The sequence below is a fragment of the Lingula anatina genome, chromosome 3, assembly GCF_051362555.1.
Source record: "Lingula anatina isolate TDL-2025a chromosome 3, LinAna3.0, whole genome shotgun sequence".
NCBI lineage: Eukaryota > Metazoa > Brachiopoda > Lingulata > Lingulida > Lingulidae > Lingula > Lingula anatina.
In genome coordinates this window covers 25294447-25319829 of record NC_141769.1, presented here as the reverse complement: position 1 = coordinate 25319829, position 25383 = coordinate 25294447, and the positions used below count along the sequence as shown (strand labels likewise).

At 36.8% G+C, this 25383-nt stretch overlaps 4 protein-coding genes across 5 annotated transcripts in view; 1 reads left to right on the top strand and 3 right to left on the bottom strand.

Annotated features, from left to right (window-relative positions):
- Positions 1–25: 25 nt before the first annotated feature.
- LOC106171717 (coiled-coil domain-containing protein 134-like) lies at positions 26–7553 on the bottom strand. Of its 2 annotated transcripts, none has more exons than XM_087009165.1 (6): positions 7386–7553; positions 7023–7139; positions 2800–2887; positions 1896–2074; positions 1306–1377; positions 26–1001 (listed from the first exon to the last, which is right to left on the bottom strand). In XM_087009165.1, the coding sequence occupies exons 1-6, from the start codon at positions 7494–7496 to the stop codon at positions 879–881; spliced, it is 690 nt and encodes a 229-aa protein (XP_086865291.1). In that variant the 5' UTR covers positions 7497–7553; the 3' UTR covers positions 26–878. The 2 variants fall into 2 exon arrangements, with proteins under 2 accessions (XP_086865291.1, XP_086865290.1); XM_087009164.1 differs by having other exon boundaries at positions 7023–7144; positions 7386–7551.
- On the top strand, positions 7492–12626 carry LOC106171503 (protein YIPF6). The gene is made up of 7 exons (XM_013551880.2): positions 7492–7647; positions 9273–9392; positions 9678–9756; positions 9996–10038; positions 10276–10404; positions 10812–10969; positions 11306–12626. The coding sequence occupies exons 1-7, from the start codon at positions 7564–7566 to the stop codon at positions 11419–11421; spliced, it is 729 nt and encodes a 242-aa protein (XP_013407334.2). The 5' UTR covers positions 7492–7563; the 3' UTR covers positions 11422–12626.
- A 1500-nt stretch (positions 12627–14126) lies between these two features.
- Positions 14127–16980, bottom strand: LOC106171490 (carbohydrate sulfotransferase 11). Its single transcript, XM_013551862.2, has 2 exons — positions 16468–16980; positions 14127–15867 (listed from the first exon to the last, which is right to left on the bottom strand). Exons 1-2 carry the CDS (start codon positions 16720–16722, stop codon positions 14839–14841), a joined length of 1284 nt encoding a protein of 427 aa, XP_013407316.1. The 5' UTR covers positions 16723–16980; the 3' UTR covers positions 14127–14838.
- A 553-nt stretch (positions 16981–17533) lies between these two features.
- The window catches only part of LOC106171495 (protein YIPF5), a 33846-nt gene continuing 25996 nt past the window's right edge, over positions 17534–25383 (bottom strand). The window contains exons 5-7 of the mRNA XM_013551871.2: positions 20695–20805; positions 20073–20254; positions 17534–19469 (exon numbers count right to left, since the gene is read on the bottom strand). Of these exons, the coding sequence (XP_013407325.1) occupies positions 19307–19469; positions 20073–20254; positions 20695–20805 (456 nt within the window). The 3' untranslated portion in view covers positions 17534–19306. The remainder of the gene's footprint in view (positions 19470–20072; positions 20255–20694; positions 20806–25383) is intronic.

Here is a 25383-nt window from a genome sequence, read left to right as displayed (position 1 = left end):
TATCAATCAAAGCAATGCAAAAATGTTTCATAAAACAATATAGTTTTATTTCACTATAATTTCATACTGCTGTAACACTGAACAACATGTACATTTACTCAAAGTTGAGAAATACAACAATATCTACGCTACATGTACTATTATGCTCTTACAACACACTTTTAGCATTTAATTCACACTGTACCTGAATTTTTCATCACGTTTTGTAAGAAAACAACAATATCTAATATTTTTCACTTACTGTAGCATTCTGTTGTACCGCATAAAATAAACATAAGTAAACTAAACTCATACATATACATTTGCACACATATATCTGCACAGCCTTTATGGGACATTTCATACATGGGCAATAAGAGATCATGACAATTGCTTGTAAACAATGCAAATAACACTTAATATAAACAAAGCAATCTTTTGCTTTTTTTTTTTTTTTTGCTTATAATATCTCATTATAATATCAAATCCTCAAATGTGTTTTTAGTCTTTGGCCTTCCACAAACCTCCAAAGTGTAATGTAACATTATATGTGGGTGAAAGATAAAACCGTTTGCACAAATTTTTCAAATTTATAATACACATGTATAATAATATATAAAAATTATGCATTTCAATTTGACGAAAATCCATGACAATATTGCTTCCATGAAACTCTCTCTCTTTTTTCAAAAGAGATATTCCAGATCCAAAATGTTTAATGTTTGACTGAAATATATTCCAAACACAATGAGGACAATAAAATTGCAATAAGAATAAAGAAAAGTCATATGTACGATGAAGTTACACTATAAACACACAGAAAACAAAGGAATGACAAAGAATCACAAAATGCTTATTGACTTTGAAAATTTGGCAGGAGTCCAAATGCATCCATAACACTATAGCTCATTATGCACAGGTCCACTCATTCTAGGTCCTCTGTTCTTGTCTTTCTTCTTTTTCTTCTTGTTTTTCTTAATGTCCACTTTCTGGTCATCTTGCACTTCTAAATCTTTCAAGAGCTGATATTTACAAATAAGAAAGAGAAGATAAGTGTTAGTAATTTTTCTCATCGTGAAAGGAAATTGGTTAGTATAACTCTAACATGTTACATCCTACTTCAACATATAGCAGCAAGGATAAAACTTTAACTAAATTAAATTCTCCAAGACACATCCAAGTCTTTTAGGTCAAAACAGGCTCCAAAGGCAACTTTAACAGTATCTAGCATTTGACAAGGTCTTTTGTGCAGGAAAAGCCAATTGTTCTCATTAATTTTAACAAATTTACCACACTGTCATGCCATCCTTTTTCATATTAACCCACCTTCTTGTTTCCCGAGGTATAGGGGTTCACATATGCTGGGTCTCTGTCCACTAAATTCATCTCTTGTGCCATCTTGAAAGTAACAAAAATGTAAGGAATAATTAAACAATAATCATATAAATATTATAAATATTTGAAGTCTTTATTCTAAAACCAAGACCCGCTGGAGTCAAATCTAAAATAGTACATCACAACAATTATTCTTCTTTTCAAAACATTAGTTTATATATTGCTTGGTAGCAAATTTTTAATGTCTTTCAGGGGCAGATTTAGGGCGTCTTCTGGGTCTTCCGGAAGACGGTCAGATTTTCAAGTTTACATTGACGGGTATCCAATTTTTTTCTGTCGGAAGACGGTCAAAAATGAGGAACGGATCAACAAAGATAATTTGGAAGACTGTCAGAAAATATCTCTGAATCTGCTCCTGTCTTTACCTAACTGTAACCAGACAATTCTGAAAAGAAATAATGAAAAGGGTTTAAGCCTATCAATAATGAATATTCTGGTCACTTAGTGACAATAAAATAATTATTACATGTAAGATATCACTGAATTTTTCAGTCAATATAAAAGGAAATCATTATAATTACCAGATTCAACATCTTAAGATTAGGTCCTTCAAATATCTTGGATTCATTGCAAAATGCCACACTCCACCCAATGAGAAGCTGCCATTCTTTTTTCTTGTCTATCAATTTATGACTTATATCTGGCATTCTAAGAATGATGTCCCCGAAGAATGCTGTGTTTTCTAAAACATGGGAATGTGCTGAAAAAAAAAAAATCCGATGTGTGCAATATGGCAATACAATATTCATTCAGGATTGCCATAAATAATGCAACATAAGTGTGGTTTACATGTTTCAATATTAACTGCTATGAAACTACCATGAGACAAATAGAGCTATATATAATAAAATGAAGAGACAACTGGGCAAAAACAGCCATAAAACTAGCTTGAGACAAATAAAGCAAATGTAAAAACAATTGGGCAAAGATTGAACTTTTAGAGCTGATAATGTATTTACAGCAAATTTCATTCAAAGTAATTTAATTAATATGCAACTTCAACAGCATCTAGCATTTGACAGTATCTAGCATTAAACAGCAATCCACATGATGATAAATGTTTTTGTGTGCATACATGAGTTTGTCACCATTACTTCATTTGGCAGAATTACATTGTTTATGTAGCAGAGGACCAGAATAAAAAATACATGCTTCAAGATCTCCACTGTGCTTTCTCCTCTCTAAACTCATGACAATGTGCACTGACCTTTCTTTGAGGCAAAATGAGCTTATAAATGTTGATATGCTGGTACCAATATGGCTCTAGCAGGAAAATCATTCCTTAGAACTTCAAATTACATTTTTGGTACTAGTAGCTACTATACATGCTGATATAAAAAAGTAAACAAATTTAAATTTCTAAGGAATAATTTTCATGCTAACATGACCCTTGTACATGTACAGGGGTATGGATGGTGTACTTACCATCTCTGAGGGTCATATTCTTTGTAGGTATAGGGTCACCTGGAGTGAAACCAGACTGCATCAAAGTCAACTTGGAAGCAGCTAGCATCTGAAATAGAAAGGGTGCAATAAAACTATAAGCCTTAGTATATGATAAACTGACACTGTAGGATCAAATTTTCAATGTAGCTGGAAACAAGTACCTCAGCATTTTGTACTACATTTAATTAATAATTTTAAAATCATTACTTTAACAACACAATTGTTAATATTGTTTTGTAATTTTGTTATATTACTAATTTATTATTTTTACATTGTACATTGCTATGAAATGCATGTGAAACGCTTTATTTTTTAGAAAAAAAAAAAGATTACTATTATTCTGAGTCTAAGTAATCCACATGATACTGAAGCACTGTTGTAAACATACCAGTACTGCATAATTTGGGTATATTAAAGGGATAATAACTCTTCGTTTCGGCCAAAAAATGAATTTTCCTGGAGTAAACAACAATTTTGGGGTGTAGGGGTGTTCATGCGCTTGGCTTCACATCCAGTGTTGTTAAGGCCGGCTAGTCCACAAGGGCGAAAGGTGAAATTTAAGTAGCTTGCCGGTGACCCGTAGATCACTCAAGTCAACCTCTCCTCCCCGTGGTACACCCTGGAAACTAGGTCCTAGCGGGCCTAGGCTAACGAGGCTCTGGCTATGGGAAGGAAAACCCTGACATAAAACCTACCGCGGGGGGCCAACAACCCTCCCGGTTCAAATTAATTGTTACAGAAACCACAAAAACTTCTACTTCAACTAGGACCTCAGTGTATTCGAGTCAAGACCACGACACTATGACCATTTCTGATGAAAGCCCACCACCGGAAGTCAGGAGTGCGAAGTCGGATGCACTGGGGCCCAAATCCATCCTTCGTGTTGGGGCATGGAATGTCCGCACCATGTTTGAGACCTCCAAAACAGCTCAAGTTATCAATGAGATGAAGAGATACCGACTAGACATCCTGGGTATCAGCGAATGCCGTTGGATAGGATCAGGACGTCTCACGACAAACGATGGCTCACTTATCCTGTACTCTGGACACGAGAGCACACACAGTCATGGGGTAGCCATCATTCTCTCTCGAGAGAAGGCCAGAACTCTCGTGGAATGGGAGCCTATCAGTGAGCGGATTGTTAGAGCGCGTTTTGACTCAAAGTACTGTAAGCTCACTATCATTCAGTGCTACGCACCAACTAACGACGCTGAGGCTGATGTGAAAGATGACTGGTATGAGCAACTACAAGTGGCAGTATCAAGAGTCCCACAGCACGACCTACTCCTAGTCATTGGTGACCTTAATGCAAAAGTGGGAGCTGACAATTCTAACTCTGAGAGAGTGATGGGGCCCCATGGATGTGGGGTGATGAATGAGAACGGTGAACACCTGGTTGACTTCTGTATGAACAACAGGCTGGTCATTGGAGGAACCATTTTCCCGCACAAGACCATTCATAAGCTCACTTGGACATCACCTGATGGAACCACAACAAACCAGATCGACCACATCATTATCAATGGCAAGTGGCGAAAGTCCCTTAAAGATGTTCGAGTTTACCGGGGAGCTGATGCCAACAGTGACCACTTCCTTGTCGCCTCCTCCATCAGGCTGAAACTCCGGAAGGTCATTCCACAGAGTCAACAACGGAAGCGGAAACAACTGGACATCTCCAAACTCAAGTGTCCTCGTACCAAGACTGCATTTGTTCTCGAGCTGAAGAACCTTTTCAGCGCTCTAGCAGGAGAAGATAGGATTGAAGCAGTCAATGTCAGCCAGAAATGGGATACCATCAAGAGTACTTACTGCACCACAGCAGAAGCAGTCCTTGGTTTCAAGAAGAAGAAGAACAAGGAATGGTTAACACCAGAAACATGGAAGCTTATTGATGAAAGGAGAATCCTGAAAGAGAAGCTGTTGAATACCAAATCACCTAGGCTCGTAGAACAAGACAGAGCAGCCTACAAGAGCAAGGATAAGGAGGTGAAGAAAAGTGCTAGGAGTGACAAGAGAGCCTTTGTGGAAAAGCTAGCTAGTGAGGCTGAACAGGCAGCAGCACAAGGTGACATGGGTACTGTCTACAAGATCACCAAACAGCTTAGCGGAAGCCACAACAACAACCATTCTGCTCCGGTGAAAGACAGGAACGGTAACACTCTGTCCACAGAGCGCGAGCAAGCAGCACGGTGGGTTCAGCACTTCAGGGAGGTCCTTAACCACCCTGACCCCAGTGAACCAGCTAATCTCACACCCACAGATGGTATCCTGGACATCAACACAGATCCGCCCACCAGGGAGGAAGTCAGGAATGCTATCATTGCTATGAAAAACGGCAAAGCTTCTGGCATTGACAACATCCATGCAGAAATGCTGAAAGCTGATGTTGGCATGGCCACAAACTTGCTGACTGACCTCTTCAGTACCATCTGGGAGAAGGACACGATACCAGACGATTGGACAAAGGGTCTCATTGTAAAGCTCCCCAAGAAAGGCAACCTCCACGAATGTGACAACTGGCGTGGGATCACTCTCCTATCCATCCCCAGCAAGATCTTCTGTCGAGTTCTGCTGAAGCGTATTGACCGAGCCATTGACTCCAGACTCAGAGAGGAGCAAGCAGGTTTCCGGAAAGGCAGGGGATGCATTGACCAGATCTTCGCCCTGCGCAACATCATCGAGCAGTGCCTGGAGTGGAACACGCCTCTTTACATCAACTTTGTCGACTTCAAGAAAGCCTTTGACAGTGTGCACCGGGAGACATTGTGGAAAATACTGCTGTCATATGGTGTACCACCTAAGATTACCACTCTAATCAGCGTGTTTTACAACCACTTCCAATGTAGTGTTATCTTGGACAATACCCTGACGGAGTGGTTCCCAGTGGATTCAGGTGTACGTCAAGGCTGTATCTTGTCCCCAATTCTCTTCCTTGTAACCATCGACTGGGTCATGAGAAAAACAACATCCGACAAACCCAGAGGCATCCAATGGACTCTTCTATCCCAGCTAGAAGACCTTGACTTTGCTGATGACCTTGCCCTCCTGTCCTCCAAACACAGCCATCTCCAGGAGAAGACTGACCGTCTGAGTAGCTTTGCTGCACAAGCGGGACTTGCCATCAGCACCACCAAAACCCAGGTCATGTGCATTAACAACAGTACGACAGCACCTATCACCGTCAGTGGGAAACCACTTGAGTCTGTCGATGACTTCACATATCTGGGCAGTCTAATCAGCAAAGACAACGGGGCTCAGAAGGACATCAGGGCAAGACTTGGCAAGGCCCAGAGTTCATTCGCTAGACTCCGCACAATCTGGAAGTCAGAGCAGTACAGCTTACACACCAAAGTCCATCTTTACAACAGCAATGTGAAGTCTGTTCTGCTCTACGGGTCTGAATGTTGGAGAGTTACAAAGTCTGACATGAGCAGAGTAGAGTCCTTCCATAACAGGTGTCTCCGCAGGATCTGCCGCATATTCTGGCCAAATAAGATCTCCAATCATGACCTGTACATACTGACAGGGAGCCAGAGTATTGTAGGGCAGATCAAGCGACGGCGATTTAAATGGCTCGGCCATGTACTTAGGATGGACGAGAACAGAGTACCAAAGGTAGCTCTGAGATGGACACCACCCGGAAAAAGAAAGAGAGGAAGGCCCAAGACCACCTGGCGCCGAACAATGATGGCAGAGCTGAGGGAGGGGGACCTTACATGGGGACAGGCCCAGCACGTAGCCAGAGACAGGGCCAAATGGAAAGAAGTGACTGTGGCCTTATGTACCACGCGGGACGAAGAGCAATGATGATGATGATGAAACAACAATTTTCCCATACTTACCAATGGTTCATGAATCCATTTTACATTCACAGTTAGTCCCTGGTTTTTTTATAAAAAGTTCGGCTTTTTGTTAAAATCTCTTAAGAGATTTTAACAGAGTATAGCCATCAATGGAGGTCACGTGGTCTAAAGGCAAGCTCAGATATCAGAATAATAGCTATAACTGCCGTTTTTGTGGTAAAACAGAATATATTATATTTCTGTGAGTTATTCACATTGTTTTTATTGTGATATATAGATCTCATACAAAGAGTTATTATCCCTTTAAGCAACAAACAAAATTCAACATCCCCCCCTCCCCCCCCCCCCCCGAAAAGCTATAACATCAAACTGTCCATCTAAAGCATAAAATTTAATCACCTGGAAGAGATTCTCAAATACTTTTGAAACCATCTTGTATTGTTTTTCGTAATTGTTGAAAGCAAGGATTTTCTTCACCGCATCCACTTGTGCTGCTCTCTTGTGCTTAAACATTTTCTTATCTGTTCTAAGTCAAGGTGCATTTCCATATTTTGCATTTCAAAATGATACAGCTGAGTTGAGAAATACATTACTCATTAGGGATTTCGATTTTTAAAGTAATATACAGGGGCGGATTTAGGCCGTCTTCTATTTCCAATATTTTAACGATTTACATTCAAAATTCAATTTAGCAACCCCTCTTTACCCCCCCCCCCCCAACTACTCAGCCGATTTTCAAATGTGTTCCAAATATTAGGATACAAATCGCTGTCGCCATGTTCTCTCCACCACCACGAAAGTCCATGTTTGCGTCCATTTTGTCCGTAAATTCCGATTCTTCTTCATTACAATTTGCAGGACACAACAGTGCATACATCAAACCACATTTTGCAATAAAACCAAGAAGATTCTTCACCCTCATGTTGTAGTGCTTGTGCACATGTGTTTATTTTTGGAAACGGCAGTCCCACAATGCAACCGACTTCCGTCTTCAACCAGCATGGCTGACGTGGAGTTCCAGCAGGTAAATAATGAAAATTATCAACTAGAATGATTGTTTGTACACTAGTAAAATAAAGGAAGGCAAAACCACGCGACAAAACATGCTTTCATTATTTCACATATCCTGTCAAATGATAAGAACATAGTTAGTGGTCTGACAGAAGACAATCCATGTTGACGAATGACGGTGCATGTCACTCAATGTCAATTGTCATTGTCAGAATTTCATGGATGTCAGATGCACAGTTAAACATTCGACCGTCAAATTGACTGTGCTGTTGAGTCGTTGTACAAGTTAGGACTATGGACAGTTACACTACAGACTCACTACTGCATGTTGCTTTTGCTTGGAGTGAAGATTCGTTTGTGTGTTGTTGGGGGGGGGGGGGGGAGGTGGGATTGAAAGGGGGGGTGGGTAAAGTACAGAGCATCAGTATAAATAGTAAAATTTCTAATAACATGTGAGATGGGTTTAAAAAAATAAAAGTCATAGATCTGTGCTTAATTAACGGCATAAAATTGTGACTCATACCATAGATGATTGGCTGCTATATAAGTTATATTAGAATTGATGAAGTGAACAATTTTCATGGACATATTTAGAATGCTCATGAGAAGAAAGAGAATGCATCAGAGCCTGACACTAGTCACCCAAAACCTGAGGACTTGAAGACTCATGACACTGTAATATATTTCATTGTAGCTTCTTCAATGTAACTTACATAGTATTGTTGCTTCCTCAGTGTGGAACAGTTTACTGTGGTTTTTAATACCACGGAAAACAGGGAATGTGCTTGATATGGGATCAGTGGTTTTATTTGATGTTAACAAATAAAGTTTTAACAAATAGTTTTAAGTATCATACTGCATTTTAAGTTCCCCTGTTATGTCCTCTCCTAGAATGGGTTAGGATGGATTTAAATACTGTACTGGTATATATTTTTCAAGAATAATTTAGTTGTTTTCACTAATCTATTTACTTAACCTTTTTTGGGGTGATTTTTCCTCTATTTTTGGGATTTTTCTGTGGTTTTTTTATTGCTTCTTTAAAAGCCTTAATTTTAGGGTATGGTGACTCACTCCATTATTATAAATGTGGTGAAATGGTAAGATACTTTATTGGCAAGCTCTACAAAATGTACAGCAGTGTGAATTTTAATTCACTATTAAAATAGTTATACATGTAGCATAAACTGGACAATTGCCTGTATGTATGAATAACTGAATCTGGAAGAAGAATGTGCTATATCTATTGTATACATTAAGTAATTAAAGGTAATATTTAGTATCTTCAAATTAAGCATTATTTTTGCAGTTGCAGTCTAGATATGAAGTGAGACTGAATATATGTTGTATCACTGGTGTCTCTAAAGTGCATTGTTATATAGTCACAAGGCTTATTTTTCACCAATCAGTCACAATTACTTGTTATGGCCAGAGCCCAGTGTCAAACAAAAAGTATTTATTTATTTATTTATTTATTTATTTTATTCCCCATCATTAGTAATTTATTTGTAGCGAAACTTCATGTACATTGTTAAATATTATTATTTATTTATTTATTTGTAGAGAAATATGGGATAAGTATTATCAGGTATTTATTTGTGGAAAAACAGGTAAAATTTAAAGCATCTTTCTTCTTTCCAGACCCACCTGAATGATGTGTCCCTGGAGGGGGATATCACAGTCCCCGGGGCACCTGGTCAGGGCGAGGATGAGGACGAGGAGCAGCCTTCCACACTAGATGAACCTGTCAGAGAGACTGTGGTACGGAGGAAGATTGAATTGGGCATTGTGTCTATATGTCATAATTTTTTTTTAATTTGGTGAAGTTTTAGTTGTTAAAATGTGTAATGAATGTTTGGATTCTCGTGGTTAGAGGTATTTCACAATTATGAATATATATGGTAATTTTTTACGTGATTTGTAAATGATTAAAACCAATATGTTTGCTCTGTTGTTGTTTACACCTTATCCAGATTCTATCAGTTTACACTGGGCATTTGATACTTTGTGTCTTGTTGTTTATCAACTGCTTTTTTTTTGGTGCAGATGCGAGATCTGAAAGCAGTGGGAAACAAGTTTTTCCACGTTCTTTACCCAAAACAGAGCAGAGCTTTACTTCAAGAATGTAAGAATTCTGTCCCCTTACGTATGTTTCAGTAACGTATGTAATTTTGTGGCCAACAGCCATATTTCTTTTTAATTTAAATACTTCTCTTTTTCCCTATTTTTTAAAAGAAAAAATAGGACTAAAATAAAAGGATGAATTTATTGATATTGCAATAATGTGCAAGAAAATTTATACGTACCTCAGATTGACAAAAATTTTAATTGTAATTATAATTATTATTGTCTTTTTATTTTCAGGGGATCTTTGGGGTCCATTAATACTTTGTGTGATATTAGCTATGTAAGTTTACTTTCTGGTAAATGCACTGTTTTGTCCCTGGTATAAAATGAAAAAGTATAATACTGATAAGTTTGGAAATTAATTTTTGCATACCTCATTGTATTATTTCCCCTCTTCTTTCCTTGAACTGTTGGAGCAGTTGTCCACTTGTCACAGTTCTGTATCTCGTCAGATATGATTTAAGCACAGCATATTTCGTAAAGTGAAACATATATAATATATAATCCATTGGTCTAGGCTACTCCAGAGTTCAGACACAGTGGACAAGGTGAATGACGGGGGTCCTGAATTTGCTGAGGTCTTTGTGATTTACTGGGTTGGTGCCGTAGTGGTGACACTGAATACCAAACTTTTAGGGGGCTCAATGTAAGTATCAGGTCGCACTCAAGCTCTACATTATCTTTTTTTTTTAAGGGTCATGATTTTAAAATCTAATATGATTCAAATGTAAAATATTTTAGGTATGAAGATACTGGTTTAGTAGTGCCCTTATGTTTTGTTTTGATAAGCATAGCACATACTAGTTAGATATTATATGAAGGTTTTAGTTTGCGTTAATTGAGATCTGTTGTTCTTTTAACAGTTATGCTAGAGAGTAATGTTCAAATTTGAACCAATATAGGAATTAACTTGAGCAATTTCTTTAGATAGCAAATATATGTTACAATACAAATGTCGTTAGTAGTTAGAGTTGTACCCTTTTAATAAATCAGTTATAGAATAAATAACATGCCTGATATGTATGTTTATCATTACTTGTTTTATATTTCCAGCTCATTCTTTCAAAGTATCTGTGTGTTGGGGTACTGTGCACTTCCCCTGACCCTGGCTCTGATAGTGTGTAAGCTGATACTGCTAGGTCCACACACCACCGCCATGTTCACTGTGAGGTGTGTCACTGTGCTGGTGGCTTTTCTCTGGTCTACTTTTGGTAAGTTCTTTTTAAGGAGCGAAATCTGTTTTGAGCATTTTGTACATGTGTTTTTTTATTTCTTATTGAATCTTATCTTTTTGTCTTTTTGAAAAAAAATTATACCTTTTTTTCTTGACATTCATATCTTTAATTTGTTTTTTCTGTTTAGTTAAAGTTGTGGTACAAATTGAGTTTTTTAATCGAGACTGCATTCGTCTACAAAGTTTTAAATTCATTGTTTTTATAAAGTAATACCACAGTTGGTTGATCCATGATATTTTCACCAGCAGATTGGCAATTTTTCACTGGAACATATTAGAAATCTTTTTCATCGTTCTTTTACATTTATTCCAGCATCAACAGCATTCCTCACAGAGTACCAGCTTCCCAACAGAAAGGCGCTGGCTATCTACCCCATTTTTCTGTTCTACTTTGTCCTCAGTTGGCTCGTGGTGTCTCACCAGTCCTGATGAGGAATGAATGGATGGAGTTTCAGGTTCAAGAAGAAATTCATTATGGTGCTTTCTTTGCATTTTTATAACATCTGAATTTCCAAACCAAAGCTGGGTCCAGGGGAACTACCAAAAACACCCATGTTGATTAATAAGAAGTTTTAACATTTTGGAAATTTAGTTGAATTTATTCCAAAGAAGATTTGCAGTTATAATGTAGAATGAACCTCTCAAGTGATGAGAATCGGCAGCTTGATCTGCCTATGTGTTATATGATTGGTACCCACTCACCCCTACCTGGCCTCATGCCCTGCTGTGGGAACTGTGGAGCTTTTCTAGTGTTAATAACACAGTGTTCAGAGTATGAAAAGAAAATGTCTTTGAATACCAGCATAAAAGTTTTGATATTAGTTTTATGCCACTGCTGCTGTTGACATTCAGTCTTGTAGACATTAACATGTGCAATGAACCATTTTAGTGCAGTTATAATTGATGTCTAGTGTTAACCTTTTTTTCCTTTTTTTATTTTTGGTGTTTGCTGTTAGCTCCCCAAGTTGAATGATTTGTGTATATTCCAGTGGGATTGCATTTACAGTGTCAACATTTAAAATGCACTGTCCAGAGATGATTGAGAGTTTTAAAGGCTCTCAAACTTTTTTTTCTATAATTTCCATCCACGATTTTAATTAGGAAATTTCGGTATGATTTTGCATAGTAAGCATTTTGTTGAGGTAAATGGTATAAGAATATAAGTATCTTTATGAAAGGTCTTATGAACACATTAAGACACAGAAGATAGTATATTTACCAAAGACTTGGCTTTTTGTTACAATTGTTGTTTTTATTTCTCTAATAAATAAATCACTGTAGATCCTACTTATGATTGACTGTGCCAGTTATTTCAGTAAACTGCTCAAATTAAAATCATTTTCTCAAATGCCTTTGATACCATGTATGATCTTTGCTGGATTTTTATTATTTGGTAACTCAACTGATAGAAGTGTAATAAAATAAATGGCGGTTGTTTGAAAAACGTCAGCAGTGCGGTTGTGAACGGATGTTCATCAAAAGCATGGTATTTTTATGTGGGAATGCTTTATCCTCATCTTACTGCTATTCAATTTGTTTCGAGGAATGGCTCTTTGTATCATAGGTGTACATGTTGTATATTATGTTTAAAGGTTATTTAAGGTGTAAATAAAACCAAGGGTATAGCAAACTGATTCAGCAATTATAGTGTCTCTTGACGTTTTTCACAATCTGTAAATTGGTATATATTACATTGATTTTAGCAATGTTCATGTGAAAGTAAACGTGACTAGCAAATTTAAACGGAAGACGCTATAGTTTCCTCACAGTCTGTTGACTTTTTAGAGCAGCAGTACTCGAAGACCAAACACCGGCAGCCGCTCTTTCTCCCGTCGCGTTTATGCCGCCGTAAAATTCAGGTAAACGGTTAGCTTGTTTCTCGGCCGGTAACTGCATTCTCATTAAAGACTGTCAAAAGTTGTCACAAAAAGTACCATGTCGTGACATTGCGTTTGCTGGTTCCACCACCTTGCCATATTTTTGAACTGGGGTTATGGATTCACTTTGGTGTACCCATTTCTCATTAATTTAACCATTTTCTAGTATAGATTGTAATTTACCAATGGCTAACGAACAACGCATAAGTGATTAACACTTATTGCTTGTAAATTGGTTGAGGTGCAATTAACCTAGTAACAGGCACACATAATTTAAGACGTAAATTTGTGGGAATTGAGTGAAGGTTTTTAATTAAATAAACATTATTCAATAAATTCGCAATATAATCTTGAATATTATCTGTTTTGCACTCTTCTACACCTTTGCTTTATCCATATTTTACTTGAGAGAACAGTTTCATTAGCTCTGTATGTATCAATTTAATTTATTGTTTTTCTTTTTATCAAGAGCTTATAAAATATGTGGGTTTTACCTCCAATATTTCTGTGACTGGGACAGAAATATTGGAGGTAATACCCACTGTAATTTACTCCCTGATGATGGTGACTGACAGTCACAGAAATATTGGAGATTATACCCACATATTTTATAAGCTCTTGATAAAAATAAAAACAATAATTTTAACATATTTTACTTGTTTAAATTTTGGGAAATATGTGGTAGCAGCCTACCTCTCATACATACATACAGAATGACGTACGTATCTCCAGCAAGACAAGTTCAGAGCAAAGTAACAGATAGTGTTAATTAATAAATAAATAAATTAATTAATTAATTAATTAACGATGGAGGATGCTGATTATGTAGAGGTTGGCTTCTAGTAAAACCTGAAACTCAGTACAGAGAAAGGCCGAGCGAAATATTACGCATGATTTGAGTCAATATTGTATATTCTTTTATTGCTATTCCCGACACGGTTTCACCACCAGACATCAACACTAATAACACTAATCTTAGAGCATCGCCAGTGAATTGACGGACACTGAATAAAAATAATAGTCTTATACGACAGACAACTCCACGAATACATTTTAAGTGGTACATGCCTTGGTCTTATTTTACAATCAACGACAGTCGAAAGCTGGTTTAAACGAGACAAAACTTACGTTTACCAAGATATATTATTCCACCAAAACTAGGGTAATTGGTCTGTTTCTAGACGTAAATGTCTAGTTTCTTACTTGCAGTGGATTGAAATTGACCTAAAATAAGAGCAACCTTCGTCGAGAGTTGTCATTTATTTATTTATTTATTTATTTATTTATTTATTTTTGAGTGAAATTGGACCCACCACTGTCTACGGGTTTACTGATCGTTCACATCTTGTCCTACCCGCATCACACTTGATAGTATACTTGGAATTAATTTCCGAATTGTTCGACTTGCCTATCAATTTCAATAAATACACTTTTACATAAATTGTAAACCAGTCATCTGACTAGACCACTTGTCAAGAAAATCTGTTTTTGAGTTACGCTCGTCTTACATTATTCAATCTATCGTACAATCAACTTGTATCTTGACAATTCTTTAATAGTCCAGAATATGTATTCAACCCACAGGTGTCTTTTTTTTTTAAACAATTTTCTCGGCCATAGCTGTTGCGGCCGTAACGTCACGTGCAATTTAATGTGACAGAGTAAATGTCAGGCCATGTGTTTTAACAAATAGGATACTGTCACGACAAAAATACATCTTAGATATCGATATAAATTCTATGAGTTTCACTCGAAACCAATTAATGATGTTATTCTTTAAAGTTATCTTCTTTCTTTTGATAGATATACAATGAATTTCAAGAAAGCTATTTTTGTGAATGGTTTGCAAACCAACGGCACGCATTGGGGGACACTCAGTTTCCAACAGCATGCTATAATATAAAAATACCTCTTTCAGATACATTAATTATGAAATGTCTCTTCGTTAAAGGTGCCAGACGATAAGGTGTCAAATGAATTCCTCCTCAGGGGGAGGAATTGGATTGACGTACTGACTAGCATCAGTGTCGTTCGTCGCCGCAGAATTGTTTGCCGCGTTTCCCTGAACTTCGCTTTCCAGCGGAACCGTTCCCGCCATTTGGGCGTCTATCTCATACATCTGCTTAATCCTCGATAATACCTGCTTACTAACTTTCGAATAATATTCATCCATAATTTTTTCAGACGAATCATACAAATAGTCCGGGAATTTGATAGTCGGGTCTACTTTTAGATGTTTTATGATGTTATCATTATCAGTTAGGAACGAACTGAAATAGCCGACCATGTCGTACTTAATCCCACATGGCTGACAGATCTCGTGTAGAGGTTGCCATGACAGGTCCATTTTATCAGGATTGTCAACAACGTAGTTGAGAAAGTCATCGAAGGAAAGACTGATCAAATCCTTATTATCTCTCTGATAATATTCGACCGTCTGGCCGTTAGGAAGAGTGCAGACGGCCTTTCCTATTTCCCTTTTTATGGTCACAGGAAGTTTGGCGGTTTCTCCGCGGTAGTTTTCTAGAACGTAATTTCCTACAACTGAAACGACCTCCAGATTGTTAAAATGGTTTGTTTCAATCTTATTCTTATACACAGAAAGGAGTCTTTCTAAAGGATCCCCAATGAAAAACACTTTGTAATACGCAGTCAGTTGCTCGGGTGTTGAAGCGGGCATTGACTTAAGGTGCTTGACAGATAATTCCGCCTGTAACTTTTTGGAGATCGCGATGTCTTGAAGCATGGTGCCATTCATGTAGCCGCCAATGGCCAGAAGCCATCTTTTCCAGCCTGACAACCCTGACTTAGGAATTGGCACTAAGCATGCCATAACTTTGCTCTTTTCTTCTACTACAATGTATTTCTGCCGGCTAGGATTTGGCCTCCAATCTAGCGACATGCCATGTTTTTTGCAGACGTCCATTATAAGATTCTTACGCCGTTCCAGTTCCGCTTCCCAAACGGTCTCAGTCGACTCCTCCTGGCTCACGGCATTCTGAAGAATGCAAATGGTTTTCAAATATTAAATAAATTATATTTATTTAAAACTTTGGTCGATGCAGGCCGGGTCTTTCTCTCCTTCCCTTTTTCACTACACAAATGCACACTAAAATACCAAAGTATACTATCCGCGTTAGAAGATGTCCCAAAGTCATATTTTCTTTGTCTAAATATATCCTGCAAAAACTACCTATCTTTCCCAGCTTAGACCTTAAAACTAAACGATAAAACGATATAAGTACCTAGGGGAAAGATTTTACTTCTGAAATATACAGAAAGACACGAGTCTTAATGTTACGGAAAATATCCAAAACTAGATTAATTAGACATGGTATAAAACATCAAATGCGAGTGCACGGAGGCATCGAGCAATGGTTCGTGAGAGACAAAAAAACCTTTTGTTTTCAAGGAAAATTCGATTTGTCGGGAAAATTTCCAGATAGGATACATTCCAATACACTATATTTCGATCGATACAACGGTCTTGCTCTCTCTTTCGCTTTTCTCTTTTTTCTTGCTTATCACTAATTAAAATAGTGAAAAAATTTAATCAAATAAGATTATTTTTCAAAAACCTTTAGGTAAGTGTGTTTACCATTCTTGGCACCATCTGAGCGTCCTTCTCATCCGTTGACACGGTGGTCTCACTACCTGACAATATAAATTTATAGAAGATCACAAGACTGATGCAGACTCCAACGGCTACATTCATATGTCGTCTGCGAAATGTCACATTTCCTCCCTTCAACAACTTTTTTTGGCACCGACATACGCGAGTCTTCAACAGGTGAATTGTCCGATGTATCTTCGATCTAATCAGATCAATCGGCCTTTTTCCTTTAGGAGCCATCTCTTCAAGTATCGGCCAAAACCTTCTTCCCAGTCTGCCACGTGGCTCTAAGGCTCGTAAATATCTATATTATTGCCGATGTGTTCAACGTCATCTCTTATTCAAAATAATTTGAAGTTTAACCATAATGGACTCAAACCAATTACTTCTGACGTCAGTAACTCTGCTCTCTTTTTCGCTTCCCGTGCAATTTAAACTTTTTCATTGAAGTAAGAATGTGAAAAGAATATAAATAGACAATACAAGGTCCACCAAGAAAATTGCTTCTCTTGGCCTAACGAATACGAAAGACAACCTGTAGCGCTTTCTCTGTATAAGGGTGTCCTGATTCTTTAATGGCATACTGAGGATCGTTTAGTCCGGGTTTTTCATTATTAAATGATATAGGTAAGTATCGATACACAGCAAGATTAGTTAGCAAGTTTGAGATATGTAAACGCTAATGGAATTTGTCAATTCTTCTCGCGTCGTTCAGTCTCAAACAATCGAACTCATCGCCAATGTTCTTTTGTTAATACAGGCGGATTTCACTTAGAAAACCCCGTGAATAACTATAAAATGTCAAGTGAAACCGTCATACTTAAAACTTTTCAGTAAAGTAAAATGAAAATAAATTTCAGAATAATTGGATGGATGTGAGCAATTATTAATGTTTAAATGTGAACAACATGCTTTTATGGGGGAACGCAAGTCTTAGATGACTAATTAATGATAGTAGAAATATCATCAAGCCTTCTTCCGGCTTGGTGTTAATAAGCCATATTTGAGATGTATAAAGACGTGAAGGAACACAGCTATGATGCTTTAGAAATCTGATTTTCTTAAAAATAATTTATTTGTCATTAATAATGTACATTTTACTTAAATGTCAAATAGCAATTCACTACCTGGTTTGATAATGTCACCTTAGTATATGTTCCATGCTGGTCAAACTAACACCAGTTCTAACAATAACTACACTATTTCTATGAAAGAAGTAACATAAAAATATGGGAATTTTGTCTCTTAATACAATGCTTTCTATGAAAAATTCACTTTTCTAAGATGATCCCTAGAAATACTTATGATAATAAATCCTACACGGTTACAATTCAATTATTGATGTCAAGAAATCTCATTCTTCATTTGCTTAATACACATGGCAACTGTTAAGCGATGACAGAAAGTCAGTCTTGTATCATAACATCGCCTATATACCACCAGCTCTCTTATATATAATATAATATAAATAATAAAACATACTCCCTCACCACATTTGTTCAACAGAGCCAGTTTCAGCACACTGAAGGTTGTCGAGTCTGATTCATCTTAACTTTTACTGGGCATTTTCAGTTATCATTAAACCAGGAAGAAAACAACTTAAAAAATGAATTGGCACAGAGAGAAGCATTTGATTTAATATTATGATGAACACCATATAAATAAATGTACTTCTGAGGCTTGGCTTAAATTTAATATAGAAGCTACCAACTCAATCACAAATAATTGCAATATGTCCTGCCCATAGCTACATATTGAAAAGTTATAACTACCAGCCGGGGGGGGGGGGGCATCTTTTTCCTAGCATTGGCTTTGTTGTTGATATATATATCTTGGGACATAAAAGATATGGCAAGTGCCTCATTTGCCAGAACCTAGCTATGACCATGTCACTTTTGTCTTTGATGTGCTGATAATAGGTCTTGTATTGTTTGTAACATAAAAACATGGTTAATATCAGATCAATGTATGCTGAGTGCCTCAATGTTGGTACCATATATATGTATCATTGTTCTATTTATATCAGCCTGCCAAAACCTCAAGTTTAACGAGGCAGAATACCTTCACAATCCTCAATAAAGTATTCAATTTCAGCTTAAATTTTTTTCTTTTTCCAATATAATTCATACAAGAACATTTGTCCACATGAAATATGTCACATCTGACTTGTCCGAAAGTGAAAATTTGAAAATGGATGTTCATAGCACCTTCAAAATAAAACATGTGTACAAACTGTAACAGATGTCTTCACACCTAAATCAGAGAGAATCATCAGGGCTTACTCCAAAATAAACAGCAAACATGCACTGTGTTAGCAAATAAATGCACCATTTTTACACTAGGCCTTAAAGAGACTGCTCTAAATGATGCGTGCTCTTGGCTGTTTTAACCAGTAAATAGCATTAATCCATGATGCTTTTCTCACTCCAAAAACAGTCTCATCAATCTCACTTGTCCTTTAACAACCAGCAGGGTCTATGTCAATGAAATGCTTCTGATCTATATCAATCAAACAACCTTGGTTAAACTTGGATCTGTTCCATGTCCTAGTGAGTCCTTGACCAATTTTCAGGTTTTTCGTGGTTTTTCCTTCATCATGTGTCACTTAAAACAGTCTGCCTCCATGACCAAATTTTGTTGTTTTTCCCTCATCCAAATCACTTGAAACACAGCCTAGGATGCAAACACTCCATACACCATACAAAAGTCCCCGTCCATGACCAGAATTTTTCTTTTCCGTTCATCATCAGCAAACACCCCATAGACCACATAAGAATACGTGTCCATGACCAAATTTTCTTGTTATTCCGTTGATCCTGTGCTCCTAAAACACAGCCAGCAGAGCAAACACCCCATACACCAGGGCACAGGGATAAGCCACCAGGGGCTGCTGATGGTCCATGTTCAGTGCTGTTACAAAGAGTTTACTGGCTGAGAAACTACACCACATCACTGCTATCACTGTCAATATCATCCCCACTGTACCCCTGAAAATATCAAAATTAATGTCAATTTAATATAATTCATTGCAACTTGTGCACCAGCACTGGTACAAAATGGATGCAAAATAGATATATGCAATATAAAATGAGGCTACACCACAGTAAGGTGACACTAGACCACAGTGAAATGCTATAAAAATTTAATAAGTACAACATGTAGCTTATTTCCAAATAGTTTTGCTTAAACGACAAGTGACTGGATAAAGCACTGCTCTCTTAAAAAATGGCTAGCACAATGTCAGTGATCAATGTCTTGTATAAGAATTATTAATAATTTTATATGACACTAAAACTGTGCACATAATAACCCCTACCAAAATTTTCTTGATTGGAACTAGGACATATGGAGTTCTAGATAGGAATATCAATCCAATCTCACTAAATTGTAAGAGAGCAAGGCTCCCGTGTGTATAAAATCAGATACAATTACATTCCCATTGTTCATACATAAAAGGCCTGCAAATGTCACCAAAGAGAAAAAACTAACAAGGAAGTATACATTATGCAGTGCATTCTGGTGTATTTTTCCAAGTGAAGATAACTGCCTGTGATAAAAAAAAAACATTACCTAATAGCCAGCACACTTACTTTAATGAAAATAGCACAGCCACCAGGGACAGTATCACCATAGGCAGCAGACAGTAGCCCAGAATACTGATCACGCAGCCCACGGAAACGCTGACTTTACTCATCATGTTCATCAGACAGTACATGGAAATACAGCCCAGCACTCCTATACCGTAGATGTAGCCAAAGTGAACTTTGCCTGCCTGGAAATATAGAGCAGACAATATAGGTTTTGTAACAGTAATGGAAAAATTGAAAGCAGGTTCTATGCTGATACACTTATAATCTGCATTTGAACCTTTTACCTTTTCAATTGGAACAGCAATTATTTAGCAATGCATGTCTACCAAATAATAATAATAATAATAATAATAATAATAATAATAATAATAATAAAGATAAAAGATCAAAGAACAAATGATGACACAAAAGCTGTTCATTATATCAACATATTTTACCAGTGAACTTGGATATTCTTTGCCATTTTAACAAATTGCTCTGTAAAAACTAGATACCGCCAATAAAGAGAAAGACTCCAGAGCAAAAGCATGTATTCTGCATCACAACAAGGCACATCTTTCACAACTAACACAATCAGCACAGCATCTGCTGTGCTGTCACAACTAACACACTGTGCACTCACCAAGAGAAGCGTTCCTCCAAACCCCATGCAGAACACCAGGGGGCCAGTCAGGTCCGCGTCCTGCACCACCATCTCATCAGCATGCTTGAGTGGGTTTAACACAGTTAACGTCTGGAATTAACAAGTTGAAAATGTTTTACAAGCTCCATTTCACTTTAACGTGGAAAGGAATGTTTCTACACAAGCATTCAAAACTCATTTCTTGCTGGAAGAATTTTAAAATAAGTAAATAAATGACTAAAATGAAAATTGTATAGTGAGTGAGTTGAAGTTCAGGAAAACTGGCAATTGAAAACACTTCTCACTGACAATATAAAGAACAGTATGGATAAAACCCTGAACTCTTTCCATAATGGAAGTACTGACATGCATCCAGCAGTCAGACTTTATTTAAAAACATGTATAATTAAAGACCAGGCAGTGAATACACAAGTTTCCAGCAGAATTAATATTTACTATCGATCATGAACACATCACGAAACATTTAAATGTCAGTATGAACAAATTCTATCTTTTGGTGGATTTGTTTGCTTTTTTAATGGCAAGGGCTGGACCTCCATGTCACTATTTCTGTACTCGGCATCAAAAATATGAACAAGTTTCACCAGAAGCACAGACTTGAGGTCTGCTTTTAACAGAAATACAGTCGATAACAATGAAGACTATATATCTCATGAAATGCCTTTTAGCTGTATTCAGGAACTGATAAAAGTATGTTAATCAATAGAAAAATATACTGCTCCATTATGTGCTTGCACTTCCCATTTTTTGCACTCATGCCATAAATGCACTGCAGCCTCTTTGGAAAACACATTCATTTTTGAAAAAAAAAAAAAAAAAAGAAAAAAAAAAAAAAAAAGAATTCAATATCCATATATATTGGATCCTGAGTTCATGACTCAGTGTGTGTTAATTGCAATGTACATGAACAACCCATAAAACATTCCTGGCGCGTTTCTCCAATTATGTGCAACATAACGGAACCCATGCCTAATTAAAGGTGCACTGTGGGACCTGCCAGCCCCTTAATGGAGAGGTGTTTAAAGCCGGCACATTGTTTGCAAATATTGGAGTATTAAGTCAACAATGGGGGAGCTTGGTCAGGTGCAGACATAGGTAAAGATCATGGAGGGTTGTTATTTAAGATAGTGAAAATAAACTCAATTGCAGACTAAATCCATACTACTGCTTTCAGGGAGGGAGGGAGGGAGGGAGAGAGAGAGAGGGGGGAGGGAAGAAAAAGAAGGAAAATGCACAAATTAATAACAGGGATTTTATTTGAGTTTTGCCATGTGTTCTTCATTTTGTTAATAACTAAGGCCAAGAAAATGTCAAAATATTCCTACAGGTAAAAGTTGTAGGTCAGTTGGTTTATAAATCATTGCACAGAATGTACTTTTAACTTCCTACATATCCCTCCCTGCATAGCAAAGTCAAAAGTTTTTGAGTTTGATGAAGGCAAACTATTACAGAGCCCAAGACTCCATTCCCAAAGACACCTATCGGTCTAAGTAGATTGACCTAACTCTGTGGGGTTTCTAGCAAAGTGCAATCAGCTTAACTGAATGCCACGCCTCCTCTTGTTTTCAATGTACTTCAATTAACACCAGCTTTTCTGCATTCTACATAATGCCAGGAGGAGGCGTGTCATTTAGTGAAGCTAACTGCAGTCAGCAAGAGACCCGCAGAGTTGGGTCGATCCAGTGGACCGTTTGTGTGTATTGGAATGGGGCCTAACAAGCTGTTTCTTGTTTCCTGCTAGGACTGTCCAAGGTGGTTTCACACCATATTTCACACCAAGAAAAAAAACCCAAAAAAACAAAAGGTCAGACACAGTGTTTGATATAAACGCAGCTAGACTTACTCAGTGTAGATTTATTTTAACTCCCAGGGGGGGGGGGGGGGGGGATGTTTCTGCAACATTATGCTTTTATTTTTTGATTTTGTTTCATGTTTGCTCATCATCTTTAAGCCTGTCCAAAAATCAAGCAAAATTAGAGATTTCTGAATGTTTGATCTTGGGAAAACATAATATCATTTGTCTTAGTATTTTAAGTAATTGCATTATTAGGAAAGCCGTAAGATATATATCTAAAACAAATAATTAGATAACATTTTGAATTCTCTTTCATAGCAGGAGGGTATTCTTACCAGCCTGCACTATTATATTTGTATGTTATACCAGGTGTTGGCTTAAAAACATGATTATTTTGATAAACTTAATTTGTTGCTTCTTTTTTTTTTCAAAAAGAAAGGCTTTTCATACAACATTACAAGCAGACAAACATAAACTAGGCAAAAGCCATTGATAGTGAAAAGAACAGGCTGTATTTCAAACTGTAGTGTTCATAGATCCACAATGCAAACGCAGGGAGGTAATGCTTCTTTATTCTCAATTAAGATTTTTACTGATGTACCAGTACATACAATTAGATAAGAAAAATTCCATTTTGCTCAAGTCACTGAATCTCCGCTTCAGGAAATACCTTTCTGCATCATGCACTCAGCAAACAGTATATATCCTACCTGTTTCTCTAATACTCTTGGACAATATAAATAAATTTCACAGTCCTTAGCACAAATACTGAAGTCCACAATGACTCTGTTTATCTATATTCGGCATTCCAATTGAAGCCCAGAAACCGTTCAGAAAACATAAAGAGAAGAAATAGCGAGAACACTAGGTCTATAATAACAGCAATTTAGGGAGAAAAGTGTACATCGAGTGTAAGTTAATAGAAGTACAGCTTTCTCCTATTGCAGTTTTATTATGATCAAACAAGCCAAATGTTCACATCATTTTAAATTCAAACAGGCCTTGGGAAACAACCCAATTACCTTTAGAGAATTTGCACCTTAAATAGAAACATGGATTTCATTCTTTTGGAGAGGACTAACTAAAGGAAAACCAGGTAAGTGATTTTTCTAAAGGTTAATCGGAACCAATTGCCTCTTGATTAAGCAGTGGCTTCCATTAAAATGAGTTACAAATATAATTATTTAAATGTCAAGGGAAACTTCATCTTTGCCTTCAGAAATGGGCATGGGAATAGCAAAGACACTTTTCAATACAACACTGTCTGTCAACGTAGTTGGAAAATTAACAATAAATATCTGGTTGTGGATTTAATTTTGATCTTAAGAATACCAAAAAACACCATCCAACAAAGTAATTCAAGTGGCAATATCCAGTAAGTTTTGATCTTCAACAATCAGTTTGCAAAGCAGAGTCGTGAAAAAGAATTAGAAAGGCTCCCCACACTTCTGTTCAACCTGCTTTGACCCTTTTTACCTTTAAAAAGGTAGAAATAACTGGGGAAAATTCTCACGCCTATAGGCTAAGGACATTTACTGGAAGGGAATATACAGCTTGCATGTTGTAATGGAATAAGTTTAATAAAAATTCATGTAACAAGAGCCGTTCTTATAAACCACCAATAGTTTCAATTCATCATTTTTTCAACAATTATCATCATTACTAAATACCTAACACATAAATTTAATAAAAATTACAATTTTTCAGTAATTCTTCATATCAAAGGTAAAAAGAGGGAAAAAATACACAAGACAAGATGCAATTAAATTCAGAAAATAAGCCGCTATCGATTTTCCCCATTTCTCTTCTTTTCACCTCCTTTTCCATCCTTTATCTCACACACAACCAACCACATCAGGAGATCTGCACTCCAAATGGGCAAGAAATTACTCATTAAGAAGACCCAGTGACTCCAATAGAATTAGCTGATAATCCACTGCGTAAACCCCCATGATAGCCCATAATGACATTCTGAAGACACTCGGATGCCGAGATCCCAGTGGAGACGAGTCTGCTTAAATTAGTATGTTATAAGTTGAAGTCATCTTTACTTGATTGTCCACAAAGGATGTCCATTTGCATTTCAGCCATACTTGATAGGTTCTCTTATACTGATTTACCAAAAATACAGCACTGTATTACTTATCAGATCTGTACCCATTTTACCAAATTCAGCTAAAAAGGTAAAAAGAGCATGTATTACTACAATAAGTCATCAGTAGTCATTCTAAATGGAAATTATTCTTTAATGACCTTAATCACAATTTCAATAAAATATGTAAATTAAATTGTATTCCATAATTTAAAAGAGTGTTCTATTACTTTGCTGCTTGAAACCTCTTTCTGTAAAATCCAATGATTTAAAAATCTGTCTGTATGATATTTATAAAGTTTAGATGATTTCCCTGATCATCATCCATCTCCGGTTCCTTTATAAATGGTGTTAATTACATGAAAGAAAAAAATTTTAAACATAATTCTGCATTTTCTTTTAGGCCTACACTTGTATGTTTATCAAAAAAAAAAAACATATTTTTAACAAATCACCTTTGAAAAGCACGAGTGAGAAAAAAAAAAACTGGAAAAAGACCCTGTGATGTATTATCTCATGTGTACACATGTGCGACTTTACGATCTCTGTGTTTCACATCAATTTCTAAACAATAAGTCATTACTAGTGTGGCACCATCTGGCTTTGGTGCCACACTCAGCTGGAGGGGTCTAATTAAAGGAAGAGAAAGAGTCACGCGTCAGGTATGTCCTTGTCATAAAACCCATACATCTGCTTGTCACACTGAATACTCGGAAACAATAGGAATTGTAGCGAGTGTCGCCATTGTGTACAGAAATCCATGACACATTTTAGCATGTCA

Coding starts and splice junctions, on each gene's coding strand:
- LOC106171503 (XM_013551880.2), top strand. CDS start 7,564: ATGTGTTTATTTTTGGAAACGGCAGTCCCACAATGCAACCGACTTCCG. Junction 10,405..10,811: donor AAACTTTTAGGGGGCTCAAT/GTAAGTATCAGG, acceptor TTATATTTCCAG/CTCATTCTTTCAAAGTATCT. Junction 10,970..11,305: donor TTTTCTCTGGTCTACTTTTG/GTAAGTTCTTTT, acceptor CATTTATTCCAG/CATCAACAGCATTCCTCACA.
- LOC106171490 (XM_013551862.2), bottom strand. CDS start 16,722: ATGGCTCCTAAAGGAAAAAGGCCGATTGATCTGATTAGATCGAAGATA. Junction 15,868..16,467: donor CTCAGATGGTGCCAAGAATG/GTAAACACACTT, acceptor TGCATTCTTCAG/AATGCCGTGAGCCAGGAGGA.
- LOC106171717 (XM_087009164.1), bottom strand. CDS start 7,545: ATGAGGGTGAAGAATCTTCTTGGTTTTATTGCAAAATGTGGTTTGATG. Junction 7,145..7,385: donor GAACATGGCGACAGCGATTT/GTATCCTAATAT, acceptor GACTTAGAACAG/ATAAGAAAATGTTTAAGCAC. Junction 1,378..1,895: donor ATCTTAAGATGTTGAATCTG/GTAATTATAATG, acceptor GTTACTTTCAAG/ATGGCACAAGAGATGAATTT.